Below are 23,301 nucleotides of genomic sequence, written 5' to 3'. Positions count from 1 at the left end.
AAAGAGTTATATCAAATATTGAATTACAATAACTGTTGGTATATACAACATAACAGTTGAGGGAGTAACATGAAGTAAATCTGGAGTTCAGAGGTGGTAGAATTTGTTCATGTATGAACATAGGCTAAGACAGCAATTCCAGCTCATGAGGTCAATGGAAGAGGCTACTGATTCACGGTGAGGTCTTGTTTTTGATCTGTCTGTTTGTGTGTATATCTCTGCGTGTGTTTCTTTCATTCCCAATACAAATCAATAACATCCTCAGAGCCATGGTCCTTTCTCCATTCATGGAGCCAGCAGCTCTGGGACAGGTCTGCCACTTCCCATTGCCTTTTTCTGTCCTGAAGGAAGTCAAGGAAGTCAGCTAACCTCTTCTTCTTTGTGACAAGTAGCAGATCAGTGAAGAGGAACAGGTGCAGCGGTTGTCTCAGGTACTTCTTCTTCTCCTGAGTGATCTGAGTCAGCTCTCCTTTCTTCACCAGGTACCTCTTCCCGGAAACCACCGCAATTTCCTGGAACAACCACAATTTTCAGTCGCTATGATTATAAGACAATACAACAACATGATATGGAGTTGCAATGAAAGGAATTACGTAAAAAACCCAGTATGTATGTATTCAGCTATCAATCAACATTATGTATCTATAATTTGTAAATGTTTGAACAACTCTAAATACATTGTACAATGTACAGTACTGACCATATCAATGACAAGTTTGCATCTGAAATTAGTTTCTGACAAAGTCCATTCATTGATTTTGTAATAGTTACTATAGATGTGCCCAGTATATATCATATTAAATATAACCTACAATAATGACATACCTTAACTCCTGGTTTGAAGGTGAACTGTTTCTGCAGAAGAACCATCTCCTCTGTCTTGGCCATTATTCTGGCTTCCTCATTACAGGCTTTAAGTGTCTGTGGATAGCAAAATTATGATTGTTGAAAAATCATAAATGGTAAAATGACAAGGGAACTAGCACATGTACTAGGTTTGGACAGTGAATGTACAATGAAAATGTTTAGTAAACCAACCATCAAGACTTTTGTTATGTGTTTAAAAACTAATCATCTTCAAGTTAAGTTTGTAGAGGATTTATACAAAATTCCTTGACATATCTTGTAAAGCTCAGTATAAAATGATAGAAATTTCATTTTGCTTTGCAATTTCACTACAACATATTTTTACATCAGACCCAATCTACTCACATGTGCAACACTAAGGACATAACACAAAATTCAATTTACTCCATTATTGTGCTATTTTAAGCTTGACATGTGCATTTCTATCAAAATCTGTTTGCAGATACTGTGATTTTGTATCCATATCATGCTACGATGTAGAAAAACGATGGTTGTACATGTACATGTAAGTCTTCCAACTGGCACTAAATTGCTGACCTTGTTGAGAAACTTGTATGCTCTGTATGCAGAGTTATAAAGTGATGTCCCTGCTTCAGCCCTCTGGATAATTGCCTGTTGGTGAAAATAAACACCGTCAGTTAGGTTTTACCATGATCGTCAACGTCAGGCACACTCAAAGTATGTTCAAAGAATTGAACCCTGTGTGATACAAATACAAATGTAGAAGCCCATATACTATCATAAAATAATGATTGGTCCAGAACACCCATATCGAACATTATCACAACCCAGGTATGACATAAAAAGATGTACTGTAAATGCAGAAATGTTCACCGAGAACATTTTTACCTTCCTCCTTGTCTACTTTTGTCTCAAACATGAACTTTAAACCACCGCGAACACTCCATTTTCTTCCTGCCGCGAAATCAAAATCATGCAAACTTGAATGCATTTTCAGGAACTAACAATATAATAATAATGGCATTAATGGTACCATAAACATGTTTTCTATGTAATACAAATGGGAATGTAGCTCTGCATGGGCACAATGGGGGATTGCTGTTACACTAAGTACTCACATCAAAGAGGAGGGGCATGCGAGCGATTCGCTGCATGGGGAGGATGAGGAAGGACTGCAGGTCCAGACCTGCACACATTCTGTCCACCTCCAGCTTCTGCAGCATGGTGTGGAAGGCTGAGTTCTCTGTCCTGCAAAGGAAAACACAACATGAGGGTAATTATTAGGAGAGTCTAATTGTTGACAATAAAATTAATGAGTGAGTGTGCATGCAAATAATTCAATGTTACAATTCTTCGGATAGTTTTGCTATACCGCCTTTTACATAATCTACAAGATACATGATTGTACTCTTTTAAAGTCACTGCAAAGTCCTTTTAATTAGAGATTTTGAATCAATTACAGTTACCCTACATTTCAAATGAAGACATTAGGTATGATTATCAATGATATCACAAACAGCCCTCAGTGTCTGACCAAAGAGTTGCATGTCTATTCTACCTGTTAACAAGGAAAGGTCTTACAAATCAGTGTTGACGTGACAATAAAGCACTTAATAATATACTTTCAAATAGCTACATACGTTGATGAAGGTTAGACATCCAGTTAATAAGATACAGTTACAGTTACAAATAGCTACACGTTTTTAACAAGATGAATATAAGTTTCCATACGTGAGTCTTCGCAGCACCCTCTCCTGGTACACGAGGTTCCTGCAGTACTTGATGTACTCCTCGAAGTAGCTCCTGGCGTGGTTCAGCACCAGGTCGGGCACCCGGGACAGCCGGATGTCTTTCTGCAGCTGGGCCTCCATCGCAAGCAACAGTCTGGAGGATGATGCAACAGGTACATGGAGGTCATATTCACATGATGTACTGTAAATCACTTTAATAAAGCGGCAGGAAAATATAGCGGTTGGGGAAAAATGAAGTAGGTGACGGCACTTAATTTTGACAGTGGGAACAAACATTACTGTCTCAAATATTAGGGATCACATATTAGCGATGATGAAATTTTAGCTGTTAACTAGTAACCGTTAAATCAGCTAAAATTAAGTTACAGTTAAATCAAGAATTACTGTTACTAACAGTATAATAAGCATGAAGGTTAACAATTACTTAGTTTTGAGATATTACTTGAGATTGTTGGCTGCTTTGTCATAAAGGTTAAACACGAAGCATTTACACTTTCCTGATACATGTAGCAGTAGTGCAATGACTGTGCAGGTGAAAATGAGTATCTAGCTTCTGTTAGGAGTGTCCCGTTGCGACCTACATTGTAAAGCTGGAGGTCCTGTGTCTGATGACAGTCACACCTTAAGCATGTTTAAGAACCCTGGACCAACCTTATCAAAAAGAGTAGGGGTCCTTCTAGTGTGAGTGGATTAAAACTCACAGTCTACATGTAGTCTAGCGCACAACTTGTACTGACTGTACAAAACTATTAGTAACTAACTTTTAAAAAACAGATGCGTTCTCTCAAACAAACAGACAGACAGACAGACAGACAGACAGACAGACAGACACCTACCTCTCGCTCTGGTCCCTGACCTCCTTACAGTTGGAGAACAGGTGCGTTCTCTCTGTCCTGCTGAGTGGCCGGATGAGTCCGGGCATGAAGTGGTCCACCAGGATGTTCAAACTACGCAGGTACGACGCCTCTGACGTCACCACCTAGGTTAGATTGTTAACAGGCGACACTTTAATTCCGGACTGACACTCTAATTCCGGACGAACTTTCACCAATAAGGCATAGTTTGAGTAGGAGACTTGATATTCAAGAGTATGCTATAGTACTTAATGAAAGTTACGTAGGTATCATCGGTAGGTCCCCTGGGACTTGGTCAGTTTTGCAGAATTTTGCAGAATTCTGCATTTGAGTGCAGAATTCTGCGCAACATCTGCAGAATTCTGCAAGCCATATGCAGAATTCTGCGCATGATCTGCAGAATTCTGCAAGCCATATGCAGAATTTTTCTGCCAAACACAAAATATAAGTGAATTTGCAGTGCTCACGGTAATAGAGGGTGGAATAACCTGTGGATATACACTTGCTTAACTATAGCAACATATAAAGTCCAATTGATTCAAGATGCACATTGTCCTCGACTCCTTGTCATATCCAAAATGTCACTATACTCTGTATCTTTGTCTATATAGCCGCGTAACACACAAGCTTAGCAGAGGCATGCTGCGAGGCAGCAGCTGGTTATATTACACCAAACGACTTGTCACATCTCACCTATGTAATATGTTACTCTGCATGCATTGTTTAAAGCTATCTTATGAGAATACCTCTAAGGTACTTGGCACAGGGAAACGGCCTACCGACAATAGATTTCGGCCACTATGCAAATTTGCGATTTTGCGACAGTCCGGAAAATGGCGTCCCAATTGGCCCATTCCAACTTCCCGCCAAACTTTACCTCCAATTATAGACGCAATTTCTTTTCAGACATACGGTCAAAGTTATTTTTCATACAAAAACGTCAGAGCAAGGCGCCAGTTCTTGCCGGGAGAAGTTTGGTTGAGGATTGGCAGAAAAGAAAGTAACGGAAAGTAACGGTCGCTGTTTTTTGTTTACATGACATGTCCTAACTTTGAAATGATAAAGAATAACTTTTCGACGTCCTTCCCTGTAAGAATTTATATCAAATTGTAGGTACATTTCTCATAAAGATGATGGCGAAAAATGCAGGGGGGTAGGGCTTCGAGAAAAGCTCAGACACGTCCGAGAGTGCAGACTTAAATGCCCATTAGATAATTGAAGTTCTGATGTGATCTGTGACTCGCGTGGTTCTCCTGCGATCTTGCCCTGTTTCGCAAGATCTCGTGTGATTTTGCGAGAAAGGCCGAATTACGGCCCGGAGCTGATTGGATAAGCCAGTCACGTGGTAGGGTTCCACCATCGCCTGGCCGCATGCAAATGTGGCATAGACACCATTGTTAATGTTTCCCTGTGCTTGGATACAACGAGTTCCACCCTATAGCTACAATTGTTCTAGGAAAAAAGCTGGTACTCCCCACAAATTACTTGTTTAGTATGGGACTACTTGCACTCAGGCAATTTGAAGCCTCAGGCTTTTGTGAAAAAAATCCTATGAGTGCTGTTGATATTTCGAGTCATTATGTCAAAGTTTTAGCAGTTACAAAGCTGGCAACTCAGGAATTTCGATCTTCTTTTCCATGGCACAGAAGATGGCAGAAATTTATTCTGAGGTGCATGAAGCAAGTAGAACCATATGATAATACATCATATACTGTCAAAGTCCATCCCAGTAATTTTTGGAAATAACATTAGAAGTTCAGGCCAGTTTGATGTATTCTCAGCCTAGAACTATTATTACATGCTTATGTTAAAAGTGGGTCCAATGATACTGCTACACTACAAAAAAAGACATTCTTGTTTTTTCTTGTTTTTTCTTTGTTGAAGAAAAATTATCTTCCAGAAAGAAAATTATTCTGTGTGCAAGAATAAGAACGAATAAGGAAATGTCAGTGAGGACGTAACAAATATAAACTTTTTCTTAGAATATTTTTCTCTGACCAAGTTGTTTTTTCTCACACATATCGACTAGAAACCTCGAAATAAATTTTCTTGTTGTTATGATTCTTCTATGGCACAGAATTTTTATCTACGATATAATAAATTCAGAGAAAAGTATTCTAAGAAAAAGTTTATATTTGTTACGTCCTCACTGACATTTCCTTATTTCTTCTGTCCTCAAGAATAAATTTCTTACACTTAGAATGAGTTTCTTGCACTTAGAGTGAGGTTCTTGAAATAGGAATACCTTTCTGTCCTCAAGAATGAATTTCTTACATCTAGAATGAGTTTCTTCCACTGAGAGCGAGGTTCTTGAAATAGGAATACCTTTCTGACCTCAAGAATGAATTTCTTACACCTAGAATGAGTTTCTTGCACTAAGAGTGAGGTTCTTGAAATAGGAATACCTTTCTGTCCTCAAGAATGAATTTCTTACACCTAGAATGAGTTTCTTCCACTGAGAGCGAGGTTCTTGAAATAGGAATACCTTTCTGACCTCAAGAATGAATTTCTTACACCTAGAATGAGTTTCTTCCACTGGGAGTGAGGTTCTTGTAATAGGAATACCTTTCTGTCCTCAAGAATGAATTTCTTACACCTAGAATGAGTTTCTTGCACTAAGAGTGAGGTTCTTGTTGTAGGAATACCTTTCTGTCCTCAAGAATAAATTCCTTAAACCTAAAAACAGTTTCTTGAACTAAGATGGGGGTCTTGAATCAAGAATACCATTTAATAAATCAATGATAATATAATGTAAACATGTTCCAATCATATTTATTATTATTGATCTAATTGTTTGATACACAGTTTTGGATTTTTCTTTCTAAAGCCCATTCTTAACCAAGGATTGCAAAGATTAACCAGTTTGCAATACAATTGTTTCGATAAATGTTTCACATTTGATGCTGTGATAAAAGCACATTTTCTCTGTGCTCATACAAATAACTAATTGTCCTTCCAAAATTGTCAGTTCTGCAGTGTTGTAGCTGTCCTTCTTATAATCAATGACTTGTTATTGTGGAAAGATTTTCCAAACTTGAGACGGGGGCATCTTCTTTGGTCCCACAGGTTTCCCAGTCTAGAAAAACACACAAAAACAGATGACGATGACTGTCATTTTCCTACATCGCCCCCCTCCCCCTTATACATGCATGGGGATGTGGGCTTGTGCATTTGCTTGAAAATGTTATACTTATACTTTTTAGTACCTTGTAGGTATACGTATTACTGCACTTAACGTACATGTACATGTTCTGCAATTACTGGTTGGCATGCAACCACAAACACAACAAAGGTTTCTAAGCCTAGAAAAATACACAAAGACTTAGTGACTGTCATTTTCCCATATCGCCCCCCTCCCCCATATACATGCATGGGGATGGGGGCTTGTGCATTTGCTTGAAAATGTTATACTTATACTTTTTAGTACCTTGTAGGTTACTGTATTTACTGCACTTAACGTACATGTTCTGCAATTACTGGTTGGCATGCAACCACAAACACAACAAATGTTTCTAAGCCTAGAAAAACACACAAAGACTTAGTGACTGTCATTTCTTATATCGCCCCCCTCCCCCGTATACATGTAGGGGGAGGGGGGGCTTGTGCATTTGCTTGAAAATGATATACTTTAACTTTTTTAGTACCTTTTAGGTATAACTGCACTAAACGTACATGTTCTGCAATTACTGGTTGGCTGTATCATGCAACCACAAACACAAAACTTAGAGTATCTACTTGGGAAATAAGTTATTTTCATGCAAGACAGGCTATAACATACCTGGAGCATATCTGTTGATGGCGTTGGCCTGAGTAAGCATTTTGGAACTTAAAACAAGTCATCTACGTTGTGTAGTGAGTCCCACATGATACCAAAAAGTGTCCTTATGAAACTAGCCGCATCTTTCCCTAGTATTGTAAGATCTAAAGCGCACATCAAGCAAATGCAGCCGGAGCCCAAACTCAACGGTCCACATTCAAACATTACAGCAAAGGATGATGGGAGTATTGAATTAGCATAATTTATTTTCTTATTACAAGAAAAACAATAATTATCTTCTTGAACTTTACAATGTTAAGAAAATAAAGGAAATCATGCAAATTCGAACTTTCATTTCACTTTCCATCTTTAGATAACACAGAAAAGCAGGAATCATCTTTCTTTAACTTTGTGGAAAAGGAATTCGAACAGAAAAACACTTGGGAATTACTTGTTTTACAGTTTCTTGATTTTCTCATTTTTCTTAACTGTATTTGGTCAAGAAAATAACTGTATTTGGTCAAGAAAATCCTTACATCTTCTTAGATATTACTAAGAATTGCAAGAAGCATATTTCTCAGACTTCCTAAATTAAGAAAACAAGAAATGTCAAGAATTTTTTTCTAGTGAAATGAAAGTCTAAAGAAAAATTCATGTATGGCAAGAATAAAAATCTTAAGAGTAGATTCTGTAAAATACTCCATTTGACCAAACAAGAAGCAAATATTGTGTGAAGAATAAGGAAGAAAGATTGACTAGCATTTCTAGAATATTCTTGCTGATAAAAAATCATACTAGAAATCCTATCTTCACCTAAGAAAAACAAGAATAAAACTCTTAATGTAAGATCTAACATTCAAAGGTTTTGCGTAAGGTTTCTTGATTTTCTTGAAATTCTTTATGGAAGAAAATCTTTCTCTCAATAGGAAAAATCAAGAAAACAAGAAAAATAAGAAAAAGCATTTTTGGTAGTGTAGCACGAATGATTTAGAGGGTGATTTCTCTATTTCAGGTGGTCTGGAACTATGGGAGGGGTGCGATACTTACTGGAATGCGATATGAATGTCATTCATTGCTGACATTGGTCTATAGCTATAGCTATACCCAATATCTAACGTTAATAAGCAATTTTCCCAAAACGTTGGTATTTCCTGATTTCTTGAGGCTGCTGCTGTACATGTATCTTATTCTGACTAAAAGAAGCAGGTTCCGAAAATACAGTGAACTCACATACTACATGTACATGTACATGGTTATCATCGGTGCATGGATACATGTAGCAGAGACAGCCAGTACAGTCATTGACTTTATGACAATGACAATGACAATGACAAGCCTTTATGAGATTGACAAGCCTCCGTAACAGTCCTTCCCATTAGCAAATTTATCAGGTCCATGTTTTGGGGCTGGTGGGCCGTATCTGCTTGAGCCCCTGTATCTGCTTGGGATCCTGAAACCGTGGTGAGCTTGTAACACAGCATGTAGCATCTGCTTGGTGATAGTATTGTGCGGTTAAAGATATTGTAAGCTCACAGCGGTTTCAGGATCCCAAGCAGATACGGGGCCTCAAGCAGATGCGGCCCCCCAGCCAAAGAAACTGGACCTGATTATAAGTTGAAAAATCGCTAGTGGGAAGGACTGTAATGGAGGCTAGAGATTTACAGGATTTGCATCTTTGGCATTCATTCTCTCTTTCATTTGTTCTTTGAAAGTAGGAGAAAGATAATAAGCTACATGCATATACAATGTATTGTGCATGAAATGACATCAATTATTATAAATTCTGTACTGCCACATCAGATTATGATAGTGGAATGGTTGACAAAGCATCTTGTCACAGGTGTCTCATTAGTGGATAATGTTCCCAAGTTATCCTGAAGTCTTCAAAAGGATCTAAAGCCTTTATACACATCAAGGCAAAGTAATTCCATGTACAAAAAGATATTAAGTATTGAATGTACAGCAAATCTAAGTTAATGCCAAGTAGTAAAGATGTGATGGGGAGAGGCTCAGATAGTGACTACTTACTTCAATTGGAGGAAGGAAGCACCCCCTGGAAGCTATGACTAATTTCATTTGTCTCAATTACATGCTAGATTACTGAGCTAGTCCTCAGGAGACCCTCAGCCCCCTGTTTAGGCTATTACCAGGCTATCGGCCTTCTGGTGAGATAAATCATCCAGTTTGTGTCAGTTGACAAGAGGGACAAGTACCTAATGTTGTTTGGGGTGACCAGTCCACATCTATTTAGCTCAGCTCAAGAATAGCTGAGTTGTGGCGAGGAAGCCCACTACTTACAATGTACATGAATCTATCCTTTAAGTAAGTTAGCCCTTAGACTGACCAGTCTAAGGGGTCCGGACCTAATATAGCGGTACTGATTAAGTGCATTTCTTTTTGTGCACTGGCGGCCAGCGTTTGATTCCCAGGAGCCAGGAGACTGTACCACGCGCCCCTTGCGTTTTATTGGTTCCCACACCAGTCTTGTTACTGTAATGGCAAAAGTACCGCATAGGGATATTGAACTCAGAAATTTCTGGACGAATCCAAAAAGATAAGGGGGCATAGTGTAGCAGTGAGATGCAAGCGCCTCTTACTGACCAGTCTTTTGGTTTGGCTGTAGGTTCAGGTTCGATTCCCGGGAGCCAGGAGACTGTATTTGATATAGTGTTACAATCCAGTGGGGTAGGTTATGTTTTGAAGGGTTTACCCTAACCTTACTACTCCTAGATCCTACCAGTGCTGCTCCCCCAGGGGAGGTCATGAGGTCAGCTCAAAATACTACTATTGTGTACAAACCCCCACAGTTCATTCTATATGTATAAACCATGGCCAGAATCGTTTCCACCTGCAATATGCCCTCAGCCAGGGACAACATTGTTGAATGACAGGCGTATAATGGTTAATCCCAATCCCTGCCAGAAAACAGGCTTGTGGTGTCCCTTCAGGGAAACTGGAAATGCTGTGACCAGAGAGCAGAAAAGAAAGTGGTGCATGTCTCACTAGTATTGTGTGAATGTTTCCATTTGGGCTTTGTGCTAGTCATGTAGCTGTTCTATATGTACCTTTTTGTGTGTGTGTACACATGTATGTGTGTATGTGTGAAAAATGAATTTCCAGTATAGACACTTTATACTTATATCTTGTCTTTGCTATGTGCAGTAAGGTACACATCTTACCCTATACAATCACAAAGTAGATATTTTGTAGATATAAGTTGTATGTTACATATATCAGTCATGAGTAAAAAAATGATTCAGGGTTCAAGGCAGTATTTGGACGCAATAGATGGGATTTGATAAAGACAGTATTTTTTATTTGTCTGTCTGTGTATGCAAATAAAAAAAAGCTGTCTTCTTTAATGCAAAAAGTCATAAATCATAAACTTTACCACCTACATTTACAGTCCACCATGGAAATATGCTGTTTTACAGTTTTACCTTTAGTGTCTCTCTGAGATGGCAACACAATATTCTGACAGTGCACTCTTGTGAGAGCAGACACTGCCAGAGAACTGTTTTCTGGGTCAGGACACCTTGGGAAGGTCAGGTTGTCAACTGAAGTAAAACTGGTCTCTGGACTTGCCCTATTTTCTGGTCCTGGCAGGACCATGTACCCTAGGGCAGGGTGGTGTAGGGGAAACATGATCTTGTCTGGGTTTGAAATGACTATTTCACCACAGGATACTGTCCTCATCCATACATTCTCCTGAACTTTGGGAAAGATGAGCTTACCTCATGTACAGTGGACATGCATGCAGTACATGTCAGCATGCACATAATGAATACTGTGAAAAAAGTGTATAATGTCCTTGATTTCTAAATACTATGTTAGCTTCTGGTTGGTGAAAATGAATGATCACTTGAAAAGGGAAAATATTCATGCTTTCAGGAAATATGTTTCACAAAGTTAAAATGTACAACCTGTAGGAAAGGTTAGGAGTGAACATGAATTGAAGATCATGCCTGAAATGCATCTGTTTGACCTTTTGACTTCTACCTCCACCACCAGACACCTATTGGATCCCTTGTGAGAAGGGGCTGGAAATTCATAACAGTGAAACAGACATCAGCTAGACGGTAGAAAATCAAGGTTTAAAAGAAACATGTAACGTTAAAAGCTTTTAAAAAGATGAAAATACATTTATGTTGAACTCCTTTCTGTTGAAGACTTATCAGACTTGCTGCATTTTGGAATTTGGTGGTGCTGGTAAACGTTCCTAGAGTACTGTGAAAATAAAACCTCTCCCAGGTGACCAGCTGGGGCAGGTCTGGGCAGAGGCCTGTCAGTATACAGAGTAGAGTAGAGTACACTTCTGTGGTCTTGTAGCTGGGCAGGAATCTCCCACGAAATTTTTAGAGTATGGTGGTGCTAGGGGTAGAATAATCCAAGGATGCCAACAAGATAGTCCCGAAACAAGAATCAAAGGGAGGATATTTCCTGCTGGGAGTTATCAAACATTGCATTCTAGAACTTGCTGATTTTGAGTCGCGCTCGGCCATCAGCAAATTAGGAATTAGTGCTCACTCCCTAGAAGTAGAGAGAGGACGATATAAGAGTTTACCAGTGTGCCAAAGAATTTGTAAATACAGTATGACCAAGGCGGTGGAAGACAAAACACATTTTATTTCCAAGTGTCTATTCAACAGTGACGAAAGAACCGAATTATTTAAACAAGTTACCACGAAGTGCCCCTACTTTTACACACTCACGGATGAACAAAAAGCTACCTTTCTCTTGGAATCACAGAACCCACAAATTCTAGAAAAAGTGGGACTTTTCGTCTTCCACTGCTTCCGAAAAAGAAGTCAAACCCAGCTAGTTTTATATAGCCAATAATTGTATATAGTACCAGTAGCCTATTGTTACAGCAAAGTCAGACACAGTCTACTGATGCATGTATGTTTTTCTCTATGTTTTTATCATGTATTTGCAATTAGCCCACGGGCATGAACTTGCAATAAACTTGTTAATATTTCTAAGTAAGAGATACGAAGAAATATTCAGTATTTTGATAGAAAACCTCTACTTTTGGTAACCAGTACGTTGGGTGCTAGAATTACAGTCTGATGATGGTGCCCAGTGTTCCCTTGTTCCAGATATTCTATATGGAGATTCATATTTTCACTGTTGACTTAACTGGTATTGGGCCAATTCATCTCAATTGAATGTATCAAATCGTTTTCAATGGCTCCTCAAATTATGGCCTTCTTTAGACTGGCGACGATTGAATGTCGTGCAACTGCCTATTGTTACAATGTCGCCGGTTACATTGGCCGTCTAAAAAGGATCAAAATAGTCGTGAGACGGCTATAAACGTAATCCTGGAATCATCATCACGACCACCTCGGACCCAGTCGTGCGACCCTTAAGCGAGCCGGGCTTGTGGCTTTTTTTTTTCTCGTCTAAAGAAGAATCGTCGCCGGCGATGGAAGTGGGTGATATGCTAATAAGCCTACAGCGTGTTGTTTCCTGTCCGGGAAGGAAAGTTTCTATCGTTTTCTTTGTAAATATGCATGCAGTCAGCAATGGAACATTTTTTTCTCATCTGAAACTGGTTATTCCGGCACGACGCCCTGCCACCAGTGGCTACTTTTCTGGTATGCCCCCATTCTTTGATCCCGGAGGGGGCCGCAAACGTCGGATTAAATCACAGGTATTGCCCATCTCTGTTGAGCATGTTCTCAACGTCTCATCTGCAGGGCAAAAGTTGAAGCAAAGTCAGTAAAAACTTGAGTTTTTTCATCAAAACAAGCGGTTCCCCTGCCATATTGAATTTGTGCGCAAGAGGTCACTTTGAGTCACACGCGCACATGTGGGGTCCTGTGATATTTCCTGACCGTGCATCTAAACAGAATTGTTGCTCACAACAATAATCGCACGACCGTTGTCAGTCTAAAGCGTTCAATTTGAAGGACTTGTCACTTTTGAAACTGACTGCCCAATAATTATTGGAGCTTGGATCTGTAACCTCCATTAACATTAATCCGCCGGGTTACATAAAACTGCCACTTTGAAAAACAGTGTATTTGAGAGATATCTTGTGCAGCACCCCCAGGTATGCACAGTTTAGATATACAATTTGGGGTGCATTATACTGGGGACGTTGGGTATACAAGGAGATCTGTTTCAATCTTTTCAGGGTGGCAGAATTATGTACCCTGGTACATGTTACAGGCATTAGAGGTTCAAATCACCCAGGTATGAATTGAACCTGCTTGGTACAGGTAACTACACTGCAGCTGTAAATGCATTTTCAGGCTGTAGGTTGCGGCTTTGTCTCTCTACTGGTACTATCATCTAGATTATTAAGTGAGGTTGTTGTCTTCCAATGATTTTAAACTTTCAATATATAGCACTAGTCTTAGTATCTGCAAGTTCCCCCAGAGTACAACATGTACGTAACAGTACTGTAACGATACATTTACTAGTTTCCTCAACCTCCATAGAAAACAGAGCAATCAGAAAATAGATAATTACATGACCTCACTTCTCAGTATGTGTACTTTACTTTGTTGTCTGCCATTACGAATACATCAGATTTCTATTCCTGGTCTCCAACTCTTCATGATTCTAAAGACCCACTGACATCATCGTTATCTTGCTTCAATGCTTTTACATGAAAATCGTTAGTCAATGCCCCATGGGTCTCAATCATACTATTACTAGTGCAACAGTGGGGTTCAAGCGCCACTAACTGACTAGTCTACAATGTAACTGGTCTGGACCTTTTAGCCTAGTGGTTATTAGCTATGTGTGGGCCGGCAGACCCGGGTTCGATCCCTGCTCTGAGGGAGCCAGGAGACTGTTCTACTCTCGGCTCCTCTTATGTTTTACTAGTGTCACACACCAGTATATACATGTACATGTATTTTAAAGCTTCATCCCTATCCCTGCCTGGCATCTGAGTCAATGTTTAACTTCAGTTCACTCCAGTTCCAAGCTCTTTTGGCCTGTAACTCCAAGCTTCCACCCATAGCATGTTGAAACAGCTGGGCTAAAGAGCTTTAAGGGCAGACTTCGGAAGCCACCCGCAGTATCTGGCTTGAGAGTATGGCCCAGTGGGGCACATTTACAATACTTGTAAGTTGTAGGTGCCAAAAAAATCAATTGTCCTAAAACATGTTATTAACATGTAAAATCTGACCTTCATAAGATTGTAAATCAGTGTTAACAAGAATGAGATTGATAGAACATGTACATGTAGCAAATAACACAAAAGGTACATGTAACTGAGGTACAGCCGGTTAAAGTAGTACTCTAACTTAGACCAACTGCCAAGGAGGTTTTATATTAAATACCTTCTTGGACCAACCAGTTGTAACCTTTGGAAAAAGAGTTTTTCACCTGTATAAGCTAAATATCATTTGTCACCATCCCCCACTGTCTCTATGGCAATGATATAAAAGTAGAGTAGAATCTAAGGCATAAAACAATTATGAAAAGATCTTTTCCTTTGTTTTGTTTTTCTGACTGGGGGTAGGGGTATATGTGGGCCCTGTAGCCGAGGAACTGGCCTGTGTACATGTAGGTCCTGGAAACAGTCTGGCATCCAGGCTACAACTTACAAGCCAAGCAAAAATTGAACAAGACAACACACGAGAACTGTTCACAGCTATGAAAGAAAACAACACAGTGTTCACTACATGTTTGTCAGTGCCTTGTCCTGTGGAAGGCCAGTCCCAAAGGTCTTCAGGCCCATAATCGGGTGGACATGCCTGGGGATTATTTAGCCCCAGTTTCTTGGGTTCTGAGAAAGAGGTCATTGAGTCAGGTCAAGCTAGTGGGTTGTTCTGGTCACCCAGAGGTATCAGACAGATGGGTCTCAGATTTATCAACTGGTCCAAAGATTCAAGGATAGACATGGTTATTCCCTGACTACTTCACCTGTCACATATTTATCACAGACGTTTGCACTTACACAGTCATGCAAATGAATGATCAACCTGCTATATTTCCAGTATTAAGGTTCAAACAGAAGCAGTGTAGAGGGTGTTCATGTATCATATTTCTGATACATGTACATGTACACAAAGTCACTAGGAGATACCTGCCAGGTTGACCGGGGCAAATCCCTCAATGACATCAGATTTAATTGTCTATGACATTTTGAACCCTCGTAATCGCTATTTCTGGCATTCTGAGAGGAAAATAGTTGTCGAGCATATTTTACAAAATCAAACAATTTTTTTCAATGGCCTTCCACCACGGCTTGTGGTTGCTATGGAATGGGCGATTGGCATGCACATGTACATGTACATAGACAAGCTTCTCATCTATATCTGAAGCCATGGAAGCAGCCAACCATGAATGCGTAACTAATATTAAACAGGCAAAGAGATCCTTTCTCAGCTGGACAGAATTGTCACAGTCTTCTCCTAAAATGGCTTCAAAGGCCATTATGCCTTCCAAAATCCTTACAAAAGTACTCTCTAAGCAGAGGTTGGGAGAGAAGATTGTGACCATCTTATCATATGCCCTGTTTTCTCTCTCTCTCTCGATCACAATCTTCTCTCCTAACCTCTGCTTGGAGAGTAGCCTGCCCACTGCAGCCCACATCTGGCCTGGCCACTTTGGCACATCTCACAGTCACAGGTTAAGGGAGGGCTAGTATCACATGGGGATACTGTTACACAAACCAATCTGTCACACCTACTTAAAAAAGATCCTTAGATAAACTATTAGCCTACTAAACAGCATGTAGCAGCTACTGGTATTGTTGACCTAGTTGCTGAAACAGCTCCTGGTGTTACTAGGATTGGTAAAACAGTTGCAGTATTTCAGCTAATGATGATTTTGAGATTTGATATATTACAGGTAGAAATTGTAAATACCAAAGGCAACTTAAAACAGACACATTTTCTTATTCAATCATGACAAAATGTCCATAACTGACTAGCTTGCTCGCAATTTTCCCTAGTTTTACTAATAATTGTTCAATAGACTTCACACCTTATGTCGCGAAATAAAGTTCTCTCTAAAGTTCTCTGACTCCCTAATGCAAATCATAGCTAAAACATCATATATTCATTTATTGATTGATTTCAATGAATATATATTGAAGTATTATCAATGATTCTGAATAATCTAAAGAAACTTAAACATAACTTGGACCCATTATGTATAGTCATGCATAAGACATAAAACTGAGATCTACATGTACATGTAGGAGGCCACTCTGGAACTTCATAATTAAACTGGGGGTGTTTAATAGTAAGAACTTACAAGGGCTGAATTCAAAGGCATCCAGAGTATTTTATGAGGCTTGAAACTTGAATAAGAAAAACTCCAATTTCTAGTCATTCCTACACAAAGTAAGTTCAATAACACTATACCATTACATATCGACATTAAAGGAGCAAAGATACAATGTCGTTGTGTGGTGAGAACTGATAGAAATTCTAAGCCCTAAAAGAATGATCCTGACTGTCCATCACAATTAGCGGTTCGACCAATGAGAGAGTGACTGCATGTCCGTCAAATATTTATATTTTTTATGCTTTAATTTTGCATTTCTACGTTTTGACGGAGGTGGGCGGGGCTATGGTATGGGTCTAGCAAGACGACATTTGCTCTCTGCACGATTGGAGTACCACATGCATGCAAGCTGAGTTTTAATCTATCCAAATGTTAAGTGTTGAGATTTACTCATTCCAAGTGTCCTATTACATGTACTTACAACTACTAGTATCACATGTCAGGTTCATATTTCACTGTAGTGGACAACATGTCTGACCTTGGTGTCAAATCAAAATCTGACCTTAAGTGGGACAACCACATTGTTAGTATGGTAGCTAAAGCAAACTCAATGCTTGGTTTTCTAAATCGTACTGTAGGGTTCTATTCCAACCCTGACATTCAGAAAGTGTTGTACCTTTCTATTGTCAGAAGTATACTGGAATATTGCTCACCAGTTTGGAGCCCTACGTCACGTAATCTCACAGCCCTTCTTGAGGGCGTCCAGCGGAGGGCATCGCCATTCTTGGGCCTTCCGTAGGTCACCTCGACTACAACTTAGTACAAGTCAAGACTGTCTAGCCTAGGCTTGCTGCCTCTGTCTTACAGAAGGGAAATATCCGATGTTGTAGCATTTGTTAAGTCCCATGCAAAGGTGTTCGACTTGGATGTAGCGAGCCTAGCCAACTTTCCTACAAGAACACCCCGTAGACTAAAGCCATACATGTTAGTTCCATCTAGACTTAAAACATCAGCATTTGCATCCTCGTTCACACCTTGCCTCATCTCAATTTGGAGCAAACTTGAGGTTGAAACAAGAACGCTGGGTACAAATGCTACAAGCCCTGTCGACGTGGCTACGTTCAAAAGGAAATTCTTTTCTGTCATGAGAAATAGGTTCTGCCAATCCTTCAACTTTGAGGAACCCTGTACTAGTACATGGTCACTAGCGTGCAGTTGCTCCACTTGCCTTGCTACTAGGCCTTGCTAATTTGTAACGTTCAAATTGCCACCTCATTATGAATCTTGTGCTGTTTCTTTAATTCATCAATCTCTACCTTTGTATTGTATACTTCGTTAAGTTGAATTCTATGTCGATTTACTAGTATTTATACCGGTTATCTATATTGTTTTATAATTATGTTTTGATTGTGTGAGGGGTACACCTGTTTCGCCATGCCATCCATTTTTATCAGTCAGCGCCAGAGAAAGCCCCTATCATTTTTGGACAGATTAGAGTTGCGTAAATCATGCATGGTAGACTAGTGAATTACTGTACAATATAATGAACTGTACTACGTATCCAGTGGGTAGATATGGTTAGATGACTTAGATCAGTGACAAACCATTGTCCTAATAGCATCATTCGGGTGAATGTAGGAAGTTTCTAGGACGCGGATTCAGCTCTGCCACAAAAGAATGTGACAGATGATAACGTCAGCACCGCACCGTCAAAAGCAACTGCTATGTCCGTCCACGCGTCTGTAACCCTTACCGAGTTGCTGTGCGGTTTCCGACTAGATCTGAGAACTGCGATTAGATGTACGTTAAGACGCCAGTCTTTTACTATTGCAGCAGTATGTGAATATAGCGCTGCCGCGAACCTAAAACCGCCGACAACACCCATGTCATACTTTAAACACGAAATCAAATCTCTGCGAACTTAAATACATTCACAGTAATAAGACAGTGTACAGGTAGAGACCAATCTTTATTGAGTACAGCATGCTGTCTGCCAAAACGCAATGCTGCCTTAAAGTTTGCTTTGGCAGACGTGCGTCTCTTTACGGTGACGACACGCCCTGTGACCCACCGAGGACCTCCCATAGGATCACTATCAATGTGATTGTCAATGGAGACCACCTTATTTTGTTAGTGAAAACAATCTTAGACATATTGGCGTTATTGTGCCTCTACACAGGCACTTATCGGCTCATTTGTACCGCGTTTGCCGATGTTTACCGCACCTTTTTAGTTAACTTGTCGACGATTGAAAAAAATTGGTGCAGTTATCCGGCATTGATGACAATGCGCCGTGCAGATATGCGGAGGCACTAACAATGCAGTGAATAGGAACCGGTTTGGGATTTTGGGATTCGGTGCAGGTAAATGAAATGTGCGTTTATCCGAGGTGCAATTAAGTGGCTTCTACTGTACATGTACTGTACAAAATAATTGTATGGGTTGATTCTCCATTCTAGCCATGCACCGTCTTTCCCCCTTTATATCAACTGCCTCCTGTGTTCTACATTTGCTTGGATCCTTGTAAGTGAGCTACAAAATTACCATAATCTAATTCGTCATGAACAAAAAACGATAGCTGTTCTTCTGCTATTTTGGAATTTGGGCGAGGTTACAATGGGTCTTGACCAAAGTACAAGCGCCATGCCTGGCAGTGTGCCTAAAGCCACCCCGAAGGGGCCGTACAGATGGCAGGTAATGTTGGCGATGTTATGCAAACTGTGTGGAAACCAGGCCTAGATTAAGACTGTCATTCACTTCCCTCTGTAATTTTCCACCTAGCACTCACTTTTAGACAATATACGATCTTCCATGTATTCAAACTTAAACCTGGGAAGGTAAGATGTGACATGTCATTCGGTGTAATATAACCAGCTGCCTCCGTGGTACGTGCTTGCAAAGCTTGTGTGTTACACGGAAGGTTGGTTATACCGGCTATATAGACACAGATACAGAGTATAGTGACATTTTGGATATGACAAGGAGTCGAGGACAATGTGCATCTTGAATCAATTGGACTTTATATGTTGCTATAGTTAAGCAAGTGTATATCCACAGGTTATTCCACCCTCTATTACCGTGAGCACTGCAAATTCACTCATATTTTGTGTTTGGCAGAAAAATCCTGCATATGGCTTGCAGAATTCTGCATATGATGCGCAGAATTCTGCATATGATGCGCAGAATTCTGCAGATGATGCACAGAATTCTGCAGATGATGCACAGAATTCTGCAGATGATGCGCAGAATTCTGCAGATGATCGCAGAATTCTGCAGATGATGCGCAGAATTCTGCACTCAAATGCAGAATTCTGCAAAATTCTGCAAAACTGACCAAGTCCCAGGGGACCTACCGATGATACCTACGTAACTTTCATTAAGTACTATAGCATACTCTTGAATATCAAGTCTCCTACTCAAACTATGCCTTAATGGTGAAAGTCGTCCGGAATTAGAGTGTCAGTCCGGAATTAAAGTGTCGCCTGTTTGTTATCATTGTTTTTATTCATTGGTAATTGTTATAACTATTGTTTTTGTTCTTATTATAAGCATATCATTATCATCATTATTGTACAACATTTTATGTTAATTTTCTGTTTGCACATCACTTCATATACATTTAGTACATTTATTGCAACCCTGGAAAAAGATGACAGAAAATAAATAAACAAACCTCAAACAGGGCTTCCTGCAGCTTCGTCTCAGCTGGGCTCAGGGAGTTCAGGACACCACTGCCTCTCACCTGAGATGTACCAAGAATCTTTTTGTCAGTATTGTTAAGTTAATGATACTAATTTGAACTAGACTTGTCATAAAAAGTGTGGAAACATGTCGAGTTTAGTCATCAATACTCTGTGAAAAGACTGGATTTAGGAAATTTTGGCACTTCTAAATCAAATGTCTTTATCATTTTAGTATTCTTTCTTGCAACCCAGGTAGACATGTACCACTACAAGTCGTAAAACTGATGGCAATCGCTTGACAAATAAAGTCATTTCCCTAGGAGTTTGCAAGTCTCTTTACAGTAACTGTAAATTTTGAAATGTCTGTGGTGGTTTTAGTTTTGCCAATTTTGCTGTGACCTCTCCACACCTATAAATTGCTTCAAAATTATGATAAAGTTAAGTAATCTCCAATGTATTACCTCTGAACTTGAAATATAAAAAAACTACAAAATTAAGTGCCCGCTAAAATAACAGAATGTACAGTACCTCAGGAAGGTCTTTCCACATGGTTCTCTTGAGGGAGGCTTCACTGGCAGACATGGATGCAACGTTTTCATAATCATCATCATCATCCTCCTGTACCACATCTAGCTCCTCCTCTGTGATGGCATCTGAACGGTTACTCCTGATACTTCTCGCTGACTTTTGTGCTCTATACACCTGGTACAGGGGCTCTGAAAGTACAAACAATAATTATTGAATTTACATATCAAGATTAAGATAGATATCTGCACTGAAACATTTCATCAAAAAAGCTATGATAGTCAAGGAAAATAAACTAGGTTTCTACTCTTAGTACTCTACATATAAATAAAATAAGTGTTGTTGAATGTGTTTTAGGACAAAACTTTGCACTTTTGTCCTGTCATTTTTTGACCATTCTTTTTCGAGTGCTGCATTTTATCAAAGCATGCATTGAAAATTGTAATACATTGTATAGTATACACAATGTATTTATGATCTGTTCTTAAATCAAGAAATGCTTGGTTCTACAATTCACAGTAAGGTTTACGAGCACAGATATATGCAAAAAAACTAACTATAATTTTTATAGTCTTTCAAACAGATGATAATATCAAAAAATCTTGGCATATACCCAGGTTTCAAGCATAAATCTTTTTTGTTTGTTTCACATGTAAGTTGGCCATTTATTATGCATGCAAGGAAGCTATATGGCAGTATGACAGTGCACTTACCATGGAAAAACCTGCTCTGCCTGTTGTTGGTTCTGGCAACATAGTCCACCCTCAGATCTGCATCTGCATTGTCACTGTGGGCTGGCTCCACCCTGTGTTACAAATATCAACATTGAACACATTTTCAGATGCATATTAAATCCTGGACAAGGACATGGGTAAAATTACTGACAAAAAAGAATGCTGCGAGCAAAGCTCTAAAAATATAACACAAACCAGCAACAAATAGAAGTGTTGGTCTCCTTCTTAGGGAATAGCAAAGCACTCAAGTTCTAAAAATAAAACATGAACCAATTGTCTTCTTTCTATACACTTGTTGCCATTGCAAAACTTGCTGCATTCCTCACGTCTTCTACATGCGAGAAATCAAAGCAAGAAGTTCAACTATGATTAGAAATAAACTAAATGTCACAGTAGTTTCTGTTTAGATTGCAAGGTTCAGTTTTGTTTACTTTTTGGGGTTATCCAAGGTTATGTTTAATGTCACCTCACACCAAGCAGATATAAACAAACAGAGATAAACATATCACTTATAGTACCCTGCCATACCCTAGATTGTATAATGTTAGGTAACTGTCAAAATGGGTCTGAGCCTATTTTACTGATTGGGACAAAGTGCATTTTATAACAATTCACACACAGTTTGGAAGAAGATTTGTTTTCTTTTTGCTTACTCTTGCATGACACATCTAAGATGTCATGATTAATTATTTCAAAAAGAAAAAGAAGAAAAAGCTCACAGGTCCACTTACTAGTCTAAGAGCTTTAAATGTACTGAAATTTCAGTATCATTTGACTTCAATTTACAACATTAATATTTCACAATGTACACACAATATATTTTAAGAAACTAGCCTCACAAGAATAATGAAGTTGCAGTTTTGTGACTACATATATTTTTTGGCTATGTACTTATCCAAAGGCCTTAAAGCCATGCCCTTTAATCCATATATATAAGAAACCTGAAAAAAAGAAACCTGAAAAAAAAAAGACATCTGCCAACCTTTGGTTGATGGGTGTGAGGAATGCAGGCATCTCCCCCCCAGGAAACATAGGCGTCTCGTACTCTGAACGTTCCATCTGTGCGTTCGGCTGTTGGAGAGTGGGGACTTCATCAAAGTCCATGTACGTACCCGAGAGGGGCTCGGACATGTCTTGCTCATGAACTCCTGAAAAAACCCCAGACAAATCCATGTATAACATGAAAAAAATAAAATCCTTTAAGTTTACTAAGGTTTGCAACATGGGAAAAACATGGGCAGCATCTGAGGCATCTTTGAGTTTGTGGTTTTAAAGATCATGTAGTAGTCACTGAGTTAAGGGTGGAAAAAAAGTGACAACAAGAAAAATATACCACGGCAACAAATATTTCAAGATTTTTCATTATAGTAACTACCATAAACTACAGGTATAGTTCATTTTCTAAAGATTACAATTTATATTATCTATATTTTTAACATAGATTTAAGTTAACATTTCTTTCCATACCTCTTGATACAAGAACATCCTCATAAACTTCATCGTCACCGTTGTCTGGCAAGACATAAAGGTCATCATCACCACCCTGTGGGTTGTCTGGAAACTCCACAATATCCAGATACTCTGTGCCCATGTATGTGTCTGAATCCATGGACGACCACTGTTGCACTGCCGGGAAAAGAGTCAGAGTAAAGTAAGTGGTAAAAGAATTGCTAAGTATACTTAAGGGGGGACGAGGGTATTAGCGCAGGCGCCTAGACCCCAGGATGAGAGAGCTCAGAATAAAATTTAAAGAGGGGGTGTTTTCCCCGGTGAATAGCCGTATAGAAGTTCTCGTAATTCTGATAGATGACGGTCTGCAGAACAGGTCAGAATTTAAGGGTAAGTTTTCTTGGTCAGAATCTTTGGTTCCTGAGATAATGACACCTAATTTCTGTGAACTTCCCCATAAGAATGCATGTATTGCCGCCCAAACTGGAATACCCTAATCCCCCCTTAAGTCACATGCCACAT

General features: G+C 39.4%; 1 protein-coding gene across 1 annotated transcript in view; it reads right to left on the bottom strand.

Moving 5' to 3' along the window:
- LOC136443089 (uncharacterized) overlaps positions 1-23,301 on the bottom strand; it is a 31,967-nt gene that overhangs the window by 1,966 nt on the left and 6,700 nt on the right. The window contains exons 6-16 of the mRNA XM_066440158.1: positions 22,798-22,956; positions 22,313-22,478; positions 21,310-21,401; positions 20,600-20,787; positions 20,062-20,130; positions 3,416-3,558; positions 2,560-2,712; positions 1,947-2,076; positions 1,405-1,479; positions 826-921; positions 370-512 (exon numbers count right to left, since the gene is read on the bottom strand). Of these exons, the coding sequence (XP_066296255.1) occupies positions 370-512; positions 826-921; positions 1,405-1,479; positions 1,947-2,076; positions 2,560-2,712; positions 3,416-3,558; positions 20,062-20,130; positions 20,600-20,787; positions 21,310-21,401; positions 22,313-22,478; positions 22,798-22,956 (1,414 nt within the window). The remainder of the gene's footprint in view (positions 1-369; positions 513-825; positions 922-1,404; positions 1,480-1,946; positions 2,077-2,559; positions 2,713-3,415; positions 3,559-20,061; positions 20,131-20,599; positions 20,788-21,309; positions 21,402-22,312; positions 22,479-22,797; positions 22,957-23,301) is intronic.

The sequence above is a fragment of the Branchiostoma lanceolatum genome, chromosome 10 (assembly GCF_035083965.1).
Source record: "Branchiostoma lanceolatum isolate klBraLanc5 chromosome 10, klBraLanc5.hap2, whole genome shotgun sequence".
NCBI lineage: Eukaryota > Metazoa > Chordata > Leptocardii > Amphioxiformes > Branchiostomatidae > Branchiostoma > Branchiostoma lanceolatum.
Note: the sequence above shows the minus strand (reverse complement) of the source record. Positions and strands in the feature narration are given on the sequence as shown.